This window comes from Ambystoma mexicanum, chromosome 5q (genome assembly GCF_040938575.1).
Source record: "Ambystoma mexicanum isolate Mex_15411 chromosome 5q, UKY_AmexF1_1, whole genome shotgun sequence".
In the NCBI taxonomy this organism is placed as follows: domain Eukaryota; kingdom Metazoa; phylum Chordata; class Amphibia; order Caudata; family Ambystomatidae; genus Ambystoma; species Ambystoma mexicanum.
The window spans coordinates 122,415,087-122,430,542 of NC_090933.1; the positions used below are offsets into that span (position 1 = coordinate 122,415,087).

The window sequence follows — 15,456 nt, forward strand, 5'->3', positions numbered from 1 at the left end:
AAGAGGAGCATAGAATGCAGGATTCCACTCTGGTTAGAGCCTGGAGTCAACACTTTCTGAGTGCCCCAAGAGAAGAAAACATGCATTCAAGATGAAAGTGGAAAATTGTTAAATATTTTTGTCTGTGTGTTTAATATTTGATCATGTTTCTTTTCTAATGCACAGTGAATCACCTGGCAACTACTAGAGATGGATGCAATCTTGAACATTTGCAATCATGAGTTCCTGCCACAATTATGGCTCTATCTGTAATGCAAGATGCTGCATATAATTGGAAAGTGTGTGCACTTGCCTTATGGCAACAATTATATACAGTATGTTAGCCAAGTTGGTAAACAATCAAAAGATTTTCACAGCTGTTCACATTCTCACTGACACTTGCTCTTTCTTTCCATGTGTCGTCACTTCTGCTTGACCCCGCCCTCTGGAATCATCAGGTATAGCAACTATGGCAGCAGTCCCTTCTCCATGCGATCCTACTCGGGCGTTAGCGCTCCTACAACTCCCTCCCCATGCTATGGAACGTCACTTTCACCACCTCAAGAGACGAAACCTGAGAGGTCAGTAATAATGGTGCATCGCTTGTATATATGTGTCCTTTTGGGCATATTACCTCTGAACATATTCGTACTGTTTTGAGAAGGTTGCATTTGCTGTAAATGGGGCATTTGTAAAGTTTCTGTGGCTGCTGCGAGGTTTCTGTTTTGGGATTTACAATTTTAGGGCTGGTGTTTGATGGTTGCTGTTTATGGCAAGTGTTTAAATTGAACATTATTATAATGGTATTTATTGAGTGTGGACCTTGCATTGGGAAGCAATGGAGCACTTCACAATCTTAGAGGGAAGAACACAGAGAAACAGAGAAAAGGGTGCCCAAGGACCAGCATGGGAGGGCGGGCATTTAGCAGGAAGGGATAAGCAACCAGCGGAGGAAGCAGTGTGGAGCAGATCACAGGGTCCCAGGTGGGGTAGGAAGTCAAGGGTTTGTTGACCCAGGTGTTAGGGAGGAGCCATTCCTTGCAGAGGAAGGTCCTTAGCTCTTTCCTGAACTGCAAAAGCAATGGGGAGAGTCTGATGTTGATCAGAAGGAGGGGCATGGACAGAGAAGGCCTGTCTTCTGGCTCATTGTTTCCTGCACATGGATCGCAGGCCTCAGCTGATGCTGGCATGGTTCTTCAGCATCCTTTCCCAACTCTATCAAAACCCATGATGTGCTACAGCCTGTCTCCGCACAGTGAGTTAGGTTTTTAACAGCAGCTTGATCTAACTAAGATGAAATAAGATACATTGCTCTGCTGATCGAAAATGTTCAGGGCAGTTTTACACTTTTGCCAGTGGTCGAATATATTCAATAAAGTACCCCTATTTGCACGATATTAGGATATTGCAAGTCACAGAAGAGTTCTGTGACCAAATAGATCAATGAGGCTGCAGTCACAGTGCCTTCAAAAAGTCACCGAAGTTCTAGGTGACTTTCTGTATTGTTTTTTTGTTTAGAATATTTGCCACACCACCATCTCCTTTAATACGTGGCTTCTTGCCTTTTCTGGTGCAAGAGACCTTCCAGCTGCTGTTGTTCGTATAATCAATGGAAAATCTGATTGGATGATAAAAACACTAATATGCTGTTTGTAAGGTGTTGCAAAACATGTTGTCAGATCTTTAATAGAATACATTGAAATGCTGTTTTGTTGTTTAAAGTAAGAGATACCATGCCTATAGATTATTTCTCTCCTATGTTCTACTTCAGCAACGTACAAAATAGAGGTACCACCAGGAACAGCTCATTCTCTTATAATGCCTGTAATGTGTTAGGTAAAGGTATTTTACAAGAAAAGGAATCTGAAAAGCTAGTCACGGCGGCTTCAATTAAGTGCTGCAGTGCAAGCTGGAGGTGTCAGCAGGCATTGAGACGTCACAACTTGAATGCAATATGTTATTAAAATCCCAGTAGTAACATCCCTTTCTTATTGCAGGTGAGTATTGATGGAACTACTAGACTGTAATAGGTCAATAATGAACATGCCTTCATGCAGATACCGCAGGCTGCGTGTACTAGTAATGTATACTGGAGCCTACATAATAGAGAAGACCCTGCACAAGGTTGACTCTGGACTTCACAATTGCGCTTGCATCTACTATAGGGGAAAGATGTTATGTTTGATAACGCATTTGATCACAACAAAGCACCCAAAACGTAATGTAACTAAACCCTTAGATTCATTCTACATGAGAAGGTCTCGGCTGGTTTTAATGACATTCAAGTCTGAAAGTGTTTTATGCTCGTTCGGTCTAGAGTTACATTGATTAGAGCACACTCAAAATAACATATTTGCCTAGACTGTTTTTGCACTTGTTTTTGCACTAGCAAACCACACGGATTTCACCACAATCAACACATAGATCGCAACAACTGCACACGAGAACCCGCTTCTATTCTACATGCACACCCAAGCTCAGCGCATGGTGAAAACCGAACTGAAGCTGCCAACAGGACACCACCTCTCACTTTAGTATTTGGCCCTTGAAGAGAACATTCCAGACTCTGGCCAGCATACAAGGTGTATTGTTCTGACTGATAGCGTTCATTTTTTTTTTTTTTTATATCTGCACTTACACTGTTGTCGTTAACCCTTTTCCTTTTTTGCTAGTGTTGATGTTTGCAAACAGGTGCATACAAACGTTTGAGCTCTGTTGTGTTGAAGATGTCTCTGTGTGTGTTGCCGCTGCAACAAAATCTAAAACCATGTTCCTGATTTAGGTTTTTAAACGGTTAGAAAAAAAAAACACAAAATTCTGCATATTGGAAATAATGACAGTGTCATTATAAATGTTATGGTTAATTGGCTGTAAAGTCATCCTTTATCCCCAAACGGTGAGAATTAGCTAGAAGTGGACAACACCATGCAATTTAGAAATGTGTGCCACGAGAGAGAACTTGTTTTGCCATATACTGAACTTTTAGTATCTGTGCTATTAGCAAGGGTGTTCTCAAGGGGCGATATTTTCAGTATAGAAGCGTGCTATTAGTGTGCTTGTGTTCATTCTATCAGTTGCTACTTGCAGCCCGTTCAATTAAAGTGACATTTTCCCCATCATCCTGACACAGCACAAATACTTTGTGGCTTTTGTGTTTTACAAATAACATGCCCAAAACAAAACAATGGGCCTCATTATGGGTCTGGCGGTAACGAGCCGATAAAACCGTCAGGTTGTCGCCGGACCCGTAATGAATTACCAGCGCCTGACATCCCAGTAACACCAGGGTTTTCTGACCCTGGCGACCGGGAATTCAGTCGCCGGTAATTTTGTAAGTCCCCATTTCAATCGAGTCCCAGAGGACTCCATGGGAATTGGGACCGCAGAAGCACCGGCACCGTTAACAACTATATATAAACTATGCAGATGTATGTGTTACTAAGCATTCTAAACACAAAATAGTTTTTGCTGTGATTGATATGATAGGACTGGCTTTTAAACCATTTATCAAGCAGTCTCTGTGACACAGTAAGCTAATGGCTGTTTCAGGAAAGAGTGATGGTTCAAGGTCATGCAGAGGGGGCAGTGATTTGGCTAACATTTATTTGTTTTATAGCTATGACGTTTTTTTGTTGGTAAGTAGCCGCTGAACCTTGAAGGTTTATGCTCCCTCCGATTCACCTGCAGCTGGCTGTCATTTCCAAGTAGTCACTCGACACCAACTCTTTAAAACAGGGACAGGGTTTTTAAATTTTAAAAAACCTATGGGACAGGGTAAGAGAGTTCTCAATTCTGGTCCCAGCAAAACCGGGACGCCTGTTCGCCCTACCTTTGAGCCATTTGCTTCTCTGATCCACAGAGGAAATAACGGAGGCACATGATTTTGGCAAGAACTGATTGTTACATACTCACTCTTTGACACTTCCTTGGTTCATTACTTCAAGTGCTGCATCAGAAACTTGCCACCAAGCTTATGTAGCCCAATTGCTCCAGCCCAGTTACTGGGATTCATCTGACGTAGGTGGCTGAATGTAAAGAAATCCTGCTTCTTCCATTTTTCCTCATAAATGATCTGCCTTTTTTGTCATCCTAAAAAAGGCTTGTCCCTTCTCAATTTGAAACCTATATAATTTGTTTAGCTGTGTCACTATTGCATCAGACTTTTTTTCAACAGCACTGATATTTGCATTACTCACGTGCTGTAAAATATCACCAGCATTTTTGTGTGTTTTCCCAGCACTTGTTGCACTGTTTGCCTAGACCGGCGTTATACCCTTATTAATGCCTCTGAACCAGCTGGATAGTATAACCAAAATACGTTTGCGGATAAGATGTGGAAAAATGCTATGCCAGCAAGTTTTTCTTGAATGTGGTCCATGAGCAACCATAATGCCACAATGAATTATGGTCCACAGAGGCCCTTACACAAAGAAAGACAGCTATGGAATGGGCTTCCTGGAAATTCTACTTGGCAAGAGGTTGCGACCACCAGAAATTAACTCACTGTTAGGGCTTCAAAGTGAGCGACAACTCCTAAGGATATCATGCAGGGCAAAAACGAGAGATATAAGAGCATTTAATTGCAGCCCTGTCAGGAGTGGTTACCCTTAAATAATTTCCAACAGGGACTGATGGGCCCAGGTTCACATGTTACCAAATTGGCCTCCAATTTATCATTCTTTTTCCGCAACGTAGCAGCGTTCAAAGGCCCACGTTAGTCCAAAACCTCAAATTAAGTTTTGGCTATTAGCCTCCGTTTCAGCTGGAAAAGTTATTCTTCTGTGTAGTGGACTGAAATGTTTTTCTTTGACTTTTAGGATTTATATTTTTTAGTTTTTGCAATGGGTGTGCCTTGCAGTGGAGAGTTGGGAATGTGTCAGCTGCGCCAATAGGAACAACTTTAGTCATTTTTTTAAATTTTATTTTGCCCAAGCCACTCCTTGTCTTACACTTTTTTGTACTTTGTTGTTTTGTCAGTCTTCAACTTGAATTTCTACTTTACGCTGGTGTCCAGGCTGACCGTAGCCACATGGTTCTGCTTCCTGGGGTGTCATTGGTAAAGGGCGCTGCTTTTCTGAGCATAGAGAGCAAGCAGTCCTTTTCCACACCCACCGCCCCCTACTCAGTGAGGGGAAAACCCCAAAGATATCCAAATCACAAGTCGCAAATGTGAGAACTCCTCTCTTAAGAAGCAAGAACAACCAAATAGCCTTTTCTATTGGCTGTCACCCACTCTCAATCAGGTTGTAGCTCTCTGTGCCGTACTCTCTTTGCATATCAGCACGATACCGCCCAAAGTGCAGGACAGCCTTAAATGTGATCCCTACAGAATGAATCGATAACTAAATTTTTTTCGATTTTTGAGGTAATCATAGATGAAATGCTTTTAATGATGGTTCATAAGCATTCATAATCACCCTGTACATCCAACACCGAGAGTTCAATCATCACTTAGTATACATATTTTAATCCGGACACAGATATTGTAGATAGCTCTGTGCAAAGTAGCCAGGGCTGGTTCTAAGATAAAGCAATTCTAGCATGCTGCCCAGGGCACTGCCAGCAGGCGGGCACAAACGAGCATCAGGATGGCCATATAAAAACACATCTTGAACAAAAAACATATTCTTTCAATGCATGTTTGCACCAGTCCAAAGGACCACTACAAGAGCCCAGTCTCCTGGTGCAAAAATTAATCGAAAGAATGTTTGTTTTTTTACACTAGTACAAAGTTTGCTCTAGGGCTAATTACGCTTGCACTGATTCAGCTCTGTTACCTTCCGTCTCCCTCCTGTTTATGTTTCTGTTTGCTTTATTTCGTTTATTTGTATTTCCTCTTCACTCTTATGTAATGCATCATAAGGTGATCTTGAATAGCACAATTCTGCCATTTTGGAGGCCTCGCTGAATGTGTCCCTACAAAAATATTGGTGGGAGCTGGTAGCCGGAGAGTGGAAAAGGCAGATGCTAATCCTGTGGCATTGATACTTGATGCCATGAGTACCTGAGTCCTGAGTGCCATGTGATTTCTGGTAGGTAGTGATGATGATGAGTACTTATTTAGATAACACTTTCGCCCGAGCTCTCTACATAGAACATGTTTACAGGCAATGATCACCCAACTGAACTTGGTACTCTTTTATCTACCTCTGAAGGATGAAAGGCTGAGCTGGGCATGCCAGTATTCGAACCTGCAACCTGCAGGTAACACACAGATGGCCCGAAAACGCCAGGTGTATGTTTCATCCAGAGAGAGAGCAAGAGCAAGTCCGATCAGTTGAGCTAAATGGTGCAAGGATCTTGTTAGACACTTGGGTGGTACTATGTTGTGGGCCTAGAGAACAGAGTGGTGGTGCTGGGTAATTTGTGTGTTTGTTGGAAGTTTGCTCCCATATGCAAAGGTTGGTTGTGTAAGTATTGAACGCTGGCAAGGGATTAAGATATGCACCATTTAGAGAGGCAGCAGGAATAATGAAAATGAAGCTGGAGATTCTTAGTTGCAGTGCTTGGTTCTTATCTCTGTTGATGGGGCTTTCTTGCTGCTGCAGTTTATTTTAAGGGGCACTGGCCGAACATCCAGAATGATTCTGATCCGATGCACTGCCTTGGCTGATGCATTGCTTAGCGATTTGTTGCATGTTTGTGACAGTATCAAACCATTTCCATTTAAAGATTGTGGGGAGAATGGCCCAAATTAGTCTGATTACCTGTGCTCCTTACTTGTCTGATGCTTTGTGTCCTGGTCCATTGCTGGCATGCTGCATGTTCATAAATGTGTCAGTCTGATTCAATTTGAAAGTTTGGGCAAGACTGGGCCAAAAGAGTTTGATCTCCTGTACTCCTTGGTTGAGTGTTGTGTGATGGCTCATTCAATGTACGTGAGTGTATTGTTCGGATTCCATTTAAATGTCCTGGGGGGGGACCAACCTAAATGGGTCAGATCTCCCATACTCCATATCTGATGCGTTGCACACTGTCCCTTTGTATGGTTTCTAGAGTATCATTCTAATTGCATTTGGAGTCATGGGAAGACTGAACTAAATGTATACGTTAGCGCGTACTCCTTGTCTGACGAGTTATGTTTAGGTTTGTAGCATGTTTGCGAAGAAGGTTCTGTATGGTCGATGTTACAGAGAGTGGCTATATTATGGTTGACTTGTTGGTGCTAGTTGTGTGCTATCATCAGGTGATTAGCCACTTTTACCTGGATTTTCTGAAGGTCAGGTGGTGTTCTGCAGTATGCAGATGTCAGGACATAGAATTCCAGAGTATGGTTGGGAGGAGGGTGAAGGACCTTCCTCCATGGCATTTCCAATGCAAGGTAGGCACACTTACCAAGGCTGCATTTCTGTATCTAAGCATTCTCAATAGTTTCTAATGGAGGCATTGTCTTGTGGTGGATTGCAGGCCCCCTACCATGAAAGGTGTGGTGGGATATGTATAGGTTCTTTTTTTTTAAATAAATCCTTCATTTGACCAGAAACCATTGAAGTGTTTGGAAGATGGGGTGATGTACCTGTGTCTGAGAGGAAGTCTAGCTGTTGTTTATTGGACTCTTTGTAGGCTGTTCAGTAGGTTATCTGCGAGCAGAGGCTGTTGGCATAGTCTAATCTTGAGAGTACGAGTGTTATTACTGACAAAGTTCTATGCATGAAGGTCACAGGAGGCATTATTTTCCAGTTCATTCGCTGTTCAAAGAAACATCTTTTCATGATGGCTTGATTTTGCGTTGCGAGTGTGAGATCGCTGTCTATCAGTAGTCAAAGGATTTTGACCATTGTTGTAGGCAGAGTGCAAGTTCTCATTTCTTCAGTCCAGGAGATTTGTGTGGGCACCAGTAGCGTGGTGCCACAAATCATACACTCAGTTTCAGTTGGTTTGAATTTCAGTATGTTTGTCATCCTTCATGAGTCAACTTCAAAGAAGGCATTTGCTAAGACGTGATGCATTTGATGTAGCATTTCTTGTGAGCCTGTAAATTATATGGTTTCATCTGTGTAGTTGCTCATGGGAGGCATGAGCTATTAATAATATGTGCCGGGGTGGAGTCATGTAGATGCAGAAAGGGAGAGGTGCAAGACAGGATCATCGGTCTTCTTTGGGGTTCTCCACAGGTGAGGTTCTGAGACCATGACCTGAAGAGGTCCCAGTGTGTTGTTTCAGTCCTATCAGTGAGAAATGTAGCGATCTACCATAACGTGGTTTCTTTTAATCCAATGTACTCTGATTGTTTAAGGAGGATATCATGGAGAACAGAACCAATGCTGATGAAGCCACTCCTCAAGTTGTTCCAGTTTACCACATACTCCTTCCCTTTCTCTTTAGCTCACCCTTCTATTACTGCCATGCTTTGTTTGATCAGCTTCACCAACTTGTGGAAATTTGAAAAGTCAGACCCTAAAGCCAGCTCTTCGTTGAACTTAGGGAATGAACATCCAAGCCTTACCCGACATTGGTATGGGTACTTTCAATGTCATATAAACCCCTTTTGTTTTTTGTTACTCTGGGTGCAGTGGACTGATGTCCGAATCTCTTTGGATCACAAAGAAGGCAGCAGTTCTGGGTGGATGGAATTTCCTTGGCTTCTGGTATCTAACTTGGCCTGTACCGTGCAATGGAAAAGACTCTGGGCCCCATTACGACCCTGGCGCTAAGGGGTCTGCGCCAGCGTTAGCTGCGCGGACCCCTTACCGCCAACTACGAGTTCCTGGAGCGCCATGGTCATTTTTCCGCCCGCTTTTTGCGGGCGGAAAAATCCATGGCGCTCTGGGACCTTGGTGTTAATTACGCCACCGTATTTTACGGTGGCGTAATTAACTCCTTCCCCACTCCCATTGAGCCCTATGGGGCCGAAATGGGAATGGGGAAGGGTAAATGGGTCAATGGGGACTTACCGCCCCGCCGACCTCGGAATGGGGCGGTAAGTCCGCCATCCGCCATGGCGTAAAGGGACTTTGCGCCATGGCCGGAAAGTCCGTCGATGGCGGAATAAATCCGCCAGGGTCGTAATGAGGGCCTCACTCGTTTTTGGTGCTTGTTATTAGTTGCTGCATAGAGATGTTTCTGTTTTCTTCTCTTTGCCTTATTGATGGTCTTAGATTCTGCTTGTAATTTCTCCTCTTCAGGGACTTCTTCAGTGTTTGGGATTGTATGATCTTTTGGTTGGTCTTGGTACCCACAAACTTGTTCTAGTGGATTCCTCTACCCTGACACTTAACACATTGTTTCTACCCCTTTATATTCTTCCACTGGGGTGTCAGCTCGAAAACCATAGAGGATATGGGTTTTCAGAACTCTAGTGCAGGATAGGACTCAAAATATCCCTCTTGTTCTGGGTGTCAAGCAGGTCTTTGGACTAGGCCCTTCTCACACTTCTTGACAATCAGGCAAGAACATTTTGTAAATTGTCTTCCCATGATGGAACAAGGAGCCATTCGTTTTCTTATGAATTCTTATGAATTCCCATCAACATGCATAATCCCACCCACTTTTCAGATGTTCTGGTTTTATAAGTACTGGATCTTCTTGTTATTATGCATCTCCTTACAGGAAATCGTCCTCACTGCGTATGACTAAAAAACATTTCTCACATAGGGCTTTCTCTGAATGATATGTCTTAGCCATCCCATTCTGCAATTCAAAGTCAGCAGTGAGGTCATAGATGGTGTCATAGGATCCCTAATCCATCTCTGCTCCACAGCTGGCCCCTCAGGGAGTGTTTCAAAAACAGCCCCTTCGGGTACACCATCCTCAAAAGATTCCAAAGCACAAATATTCAGAAGGTCCGTCTGAGTCTGAGATTCTGCCAGTACTTTAGTGTAAGTAGGTACTTCTTGGGTACCGTATGTACTTGTTTGTTTCCCCAGCAGACCTGCCCAAGCAGCCTCTGGCAGGGTTCTTACTTCTGCTTTCTTCTCCACAATCCTGTGGGGGGAGGATTTTCTGTGCCCTCCTCCAAGATATTAACTGTAGTAAGAAACATATCCTGACTTTTCCTTTTGTTAAATGAAGGGCCCTCTTCTATCTCTCTGACTTCCATCACCAGCAGTATTCCTTCCTCTGATGTTGAAGAAGGAAACCTTCCTGCCATCTGGTTCTGTTCACCTTCACTCTCCATGTTTCATTGTGTTAGGGTGGAAGTAGATAGTGGAGGAGGTATCTGATCCTTGGGTCCAGTGGCTCTCCAAAACAAACCTTCACCAGGTGTCAGCTACCCTGGAGAATACATGGTTGAGATTGTGATTTAGGTATCCTGGATTATTACTGGCATCTTTAACAGAACTGAGTATCTCTGGATGTCCCTTGGTTTAGGTGTTCTGTCTGGTCCGTTGTCAGGAACAGCTCCTGGTTTTAATTTCACCCCTGAGGTGCGAGGTCGAGGTTCTTGTGGGGATTCCCCTACTGCAGGTGGGGAGAAGCCAGTCTTCACTCTGGGAACTCATGTTAGGTATCGCATCCCAAACTGAATTCAACTGTCCCATGATATCACCACTTTTATACTTCAATAGTTGGTCAGATAAATCCAGGACAAGCATGATTAAATACTCCATCTCATTCTGTGGTAGCTGCAATGATGTTATCCTGGGTCTTTATATTCAGATCGGTCCAGCAGGAGGAACCAAATACCCGTAACAGTAAGGTGGCAATTCCACATGCAGATCTGTTGATATATTATAATCACCTCCCTTCTTGGAACCCATCAATTATAGCTACTACGAAGGTCGTAACTAATCCCTTCTGGGCTTCTTCTAGTGCAGATATTGGCATTCTCGCTCAAAGGGTGGAATGTGATGCCCATTACTTTCCCTTCTCCTTGTTGATTCTCACTCACTCAATCCAATCTATAAGTGGAGCCCAGTCTAGATTGGTGGGTCGAACTATTTGTCTGGTTCTTGGTTCTGTGAATCCAACTTCTGGCACATTTTTTTTGTCAGATGACAAAATATAACATTTACTAGATTCTATCAGAAATCATTTTATAGAAGTGAGTCCCTCTTCCTCTAGCTGTTTTGCCATCTCTTAGATTTGCATCCCATGTCCCCACCTTGTAGCTGTCATTGCCCTTTTCCAATGGGCTTTTGGTTACAAGCATTTGGAGCACTTTTACAAGGACACGTGACCTCTTATACTTTTTACTCCATTTCACTAGGGCCCTTTGCTTCCCAAGTATCCTGACCCCTTTTTGTAGTGTCTTTGCCTTAGCGCTTTCTTATGCCCTTTAACTAGGGTGGTTACCTTCACAGAAGTCATAGTCCCTTTTCCCCAGATTCGTACACTCCGTTGTCACTTTCTCCTGTGCTTTTGGCTTCACAGCTATCTGAACCCCTCTTCTCTATGGTTTATGGATTCACAGCTTCCTTAGGCCCTCTCTCTTGGGTCTTTGTCCTCACAGTTTTCTTGGCCCATCTTTCTAGGGTCTTTTGCTCCACAGCTTTGTAGGTCCTACTCTCTAGGGCAGTGGTCTGCCACCTGTGACCCTTCAGATTTGTTTTTAAATACAATGCCCATGGTCCATCATCATTTACTATGCTGACTAAGGCTAATGGGACCTGTAGTTCAAAGCATCTGGAGAGGGAAACATTGCATAACCTTGGGGGTCTTTGTTTTCAAAGCTTTCTTTGCTCCCCTCGAGTTTTTGGCTTCACAAATGTAGGGTTTGGCTTCTCTTCCACCAGGGTTCAGAAGCGCACAGTTTGGCCGATCTCCCGCCATGGCCTTCAGGGTTAAATGCTGCAGGGTTTGGCACCTCTGCTTCCTAAAGTGACTTGTATCCTTTTCCCTGCTGGCTTCCCCACTATTACCTCTCCTTACCCTCCCTGGTAGTTCTGGGTCTACCCTCTGAGTCAGCCTGCTTACATTGTTGCTTCCTCCTTCACTTTACAATGGTCCCTTTTCCATGCTGTTCTGCTCCCTTCTATTGTTTCTCCTTGAACCTTGTGGGTATCTCCTTACTAAATGAATGGCAATGGACTGGGGAGGGACTGGCTTCAGAGGGAATGGGACTGAACCTTTAAAGGGCTGGTCCGCCATTTTGGATTCTCTCACCCTGGTGTTCCTCCGGGCTTCTGAGCCTACCGCTGTAACTGTGTTTCAGGTTGGACTCAGAGGTTTTAGCATGAGTGCTTTGTTTCTAAACTGAATATACTGAGAGTCCTTCATGAACATGTCAAATTCTTCCTCTGTTGGTTTGTTTCCTACAACCTGTCTCCCTGACTAAACACTATCTCCCACCACCGGTCTTGTGAATTTCTTAAAGGGCCTAGGTCCTAGGTCTTACGTAGCATACATTCTCCCTATAGAACAGTGCTTTATTGGAGATAGAACCCTCAGCATAATAATGTGTTATTTATATAGCGATTTTTTTTTTTATTCAAAGTGTTTTTCACAGCTAATATGTACATACATTATTATTACCCAATCGAAATTGGTACCCACTTTACCGACCTCTGAAGGATGAAAGGCTGAGTCGACCTTGCCGGGATTTGAACCGGTGACCTGCAGAGGAAACACAGATCTGTCATGAATTACCACCCATGGTCCTTATGGTCATCCTGGAAGCTGACCCCACGATTGACTGGCACCATTTTACCTTCCAACATGGCGACCGCTTACTCCTTGTGTAAGCGCACAATGCACGCTAGTCATTACAACATGTTCAGAGCGCTAACTGCTGCTTTCTTTTTTGCAAGAATAACATCACTCGAGATCTCTGAGACCTTGCATCTCAATGCTAGGTAGTCGAACTGATACCCTGGTCAGCGCATAGTGTAATTTCTCTGTGGATTCCTTCCGTGGGTTATTGTTACCCATTTTTCTTTACTTCATTCTCTCTTTGCCAGTTTAATTCCTATCGTTCACTATTGCATTCTCCTTACCTCGCTTTCCTCTGCATCACACTGCATTACTGTTTACCCTGGACCGTTCTTTTTACTGTTTTACCTTTTTTCCTTCCCGGATCACATTGGACTACAAATCAGCTTCATCCTTCCTGATTTTCCAGGATGCCGATTCTTCCGGGGTTCCTCGTACCTCTTTGCCTTTCTGCTCCAGAAGTCACCCAGCCTGGGTGGTTGCCTGTCAGGCAGGGTGGCATCCGGAGAGTCTGGCCCTTAACTGCATGATTCCCACTCCAAGCCGAGTACCCGAGAAGGATTATGTGCCAGCAAGACCCCACAGAAGTCTCATGTGAGCTCAACTACAGACTCTTGACAGAATCACAGCAATGAGCGCTTAGCCCTCTGATCTCTCTTTCAATGCATAGCATGGGATGTGCAATTCGAGCTATATCAATGAGTTGTTCTTTAGAGGGGTACTACACCTCCAGGAAATCTCCCTCCACCAATTCCTTGGGATCAACACTACATAGCGGTTGGACCACCTCTGGCTCCTGCAGCTCCGCCCCCCTCACATCATGGGGAGGTGGTCCATCTCACAACTTTATCTGGTTGCCATGGAATGAAACTGTGTTTCACGTGTGTATTAGTGCTCCTGAAATTCTCTAAACCCCCACGTTCTACCATTGATTGATTTTGATCAGAGGCATAATAGTTACAGTGCCGTCTGGACTGCTTTCTTTTTTATGGGGAGGCACTGGGTCTCAGCAGAATAACCAGTTACAGAACTTCTCTTGTTTACTTGTCACGAACTCAGCATCCCGGACCCTCCACTGAAATTTAAAGTAATGGGTACCCCAATAATGCATTCAGATCTACAGCAGGAATCAGCCATGTGTGCATATGCTGTAGGGCTATACTACAGGCAGACTCAAGAAATCTATGTACTGTAGACCCCCATAGTGTCGTGTTATTTTTGCCTGCACTTGACTTGATTGGACAATCGGAGAGCACGTGCCCCCATTCGCACTTTAACCAAACTGTGTCCGATGTTAAGTCTGCGTTTGTAATCAACAATTCCCCACTCAACCATCCAAGATTTCAATAGGTCGTATCCTAACTGTTTTGGAAACCTAAAATGTATATGAAAAATATAGGTAGATAACCCATGTGTTAAGTGCGTGCCTCTGACATGGCGGCCAGGCTTCACATAGCCAATCCGAATCCAGGCAGGTCCGTTTTAGCCAGCCCTCCTTCTGAAGTTAGAAAATGGTACCATTTATAAAGGGGTAATGATAACAGCGCATAGAAGCCCAGTATAAAACCTGTTAATATTTACTGGGCTGCGCCTACGAGCGACAAGCTGATTCTGCCCTAGCCGAACATGCCAAAAGCGAAACTCCAGCTCAGATCACGTAGCTCGAGTGGGGTAAAGTTGGGGCAGTTATTGAGGGGGACAGACTCGCATCTGTATGTAACCTTGTTAAATCATAGTGTTGTCATTATGTATGAAGTAATGCATCAGCACTCTGTTAAGTGGGAAACCTTTAGCCTGGTTCTTTAGCAACTGTGTTTTGTTTAAACGTATGATTCATAATACAGTAGGCAAATTCAGTCACTTTGTTTTCCCACCTAGCCAACGAAAAGTAGAGAAGTGGAAAAAAAATTGTAAAATGCCAAATATTATCTACAAATCCTCTCATGAACACTGGAAAAGTGTCTGCTTGTCACCTCTGTAAAGATTGAGTCCACCCTGGTTCAGTGAATCCGCGTGGTAGCAAACCGAGCCAGCCGTGCGCCAGGTAACCCTGATCACCTTATACATAAAATGGAGGACAAAGAGATCTGCGTGAGGTTTCCTTTCAACGCATTATGTCCCCTCCAATATCTTTTCTAGCAGCTTGAAAACATTTGGAAAGGGCGCTAATATCTTGTGTGGGAAACGACATGGAGAGAAATGCCAAATTGGTCCAACTTTCCCCGCGTGACGTTTGCAGAACTTCTTGCCCCTTTGCTGTGATCTCCCAACAGTGACACCAGTTTAATTCATCTCTTTTACAAACGCTTTATATAAACTCAGAGCGAAATAAAGATTTGATAAGAAACAGATACACTTCCATGGCTGAGTGCCACACACAGGGTGGGTTTACATTCTCAGGAGGCCGCAGTCGCAGGCCTTTAGTCACCCACTTCACTGCGGAGAAACCGCGGATTAATATCCCTTTCCCAACAGATCAAACAAAATAGGCCGGGGAGTGAAATGTGGTATTCTTGGTGTGGTATGTCTGACTCTGTGAAACCAGACTGACACTGGGAAGCAGAAGCTCAGTCTTAGTACGTCTCGTGCTGAGTCGCGGTAGACTGGCAGGCTCTCCCAAAAGCTTGGCCTCGCTCCATTATGTTCATGGAAATTGAAAGTAACCCAAGTAAATCAAATTGATCCCTCCGTTTAAAACTCACATCATTGTTCAATTTCCTCGTCATGAACTTGTGACTGACTCACTCTTCGTTCATTGACATGGGTGTGTTTCTGTGTGCTTCACGCGTTGCAGAGGGCACTCTTCTTTTGCTAAATTGTAGTTGTTGTTTTTTTTTTTTTTGTGAAGTGGAACATATTTGTTGCCTGGTTACATATCTCCAGCCA

At 43.8% G+C, this 15,456-nt stretch overlaps 1 protein-coding gene across 6 annotated transcripts in view; it reads left to right on the forward strand.

Moving 5' to 3' along the window:
- FHOD3 (formin homology 2 domain containing 3) overlaps positions 1-15,456 on the forward strand; it is a 1,524,242-nt gene that overhangs the window by 1,229,806 nt on the left and 278,980 nt on the right. For all 6 annotated transcript variants that reach the window (XM_069620636.1, XM_069620637.1, XM_069620638.1 and 3 more), the window contains one exon: positions 438-560. In XM_069620636.1, the coding sequence (XP_069476737.1) occupies positions 438-560 (123 nt within the window). The remainder of the gene's footprint in view (positions 1-437; positions 561-15,456) is intronic.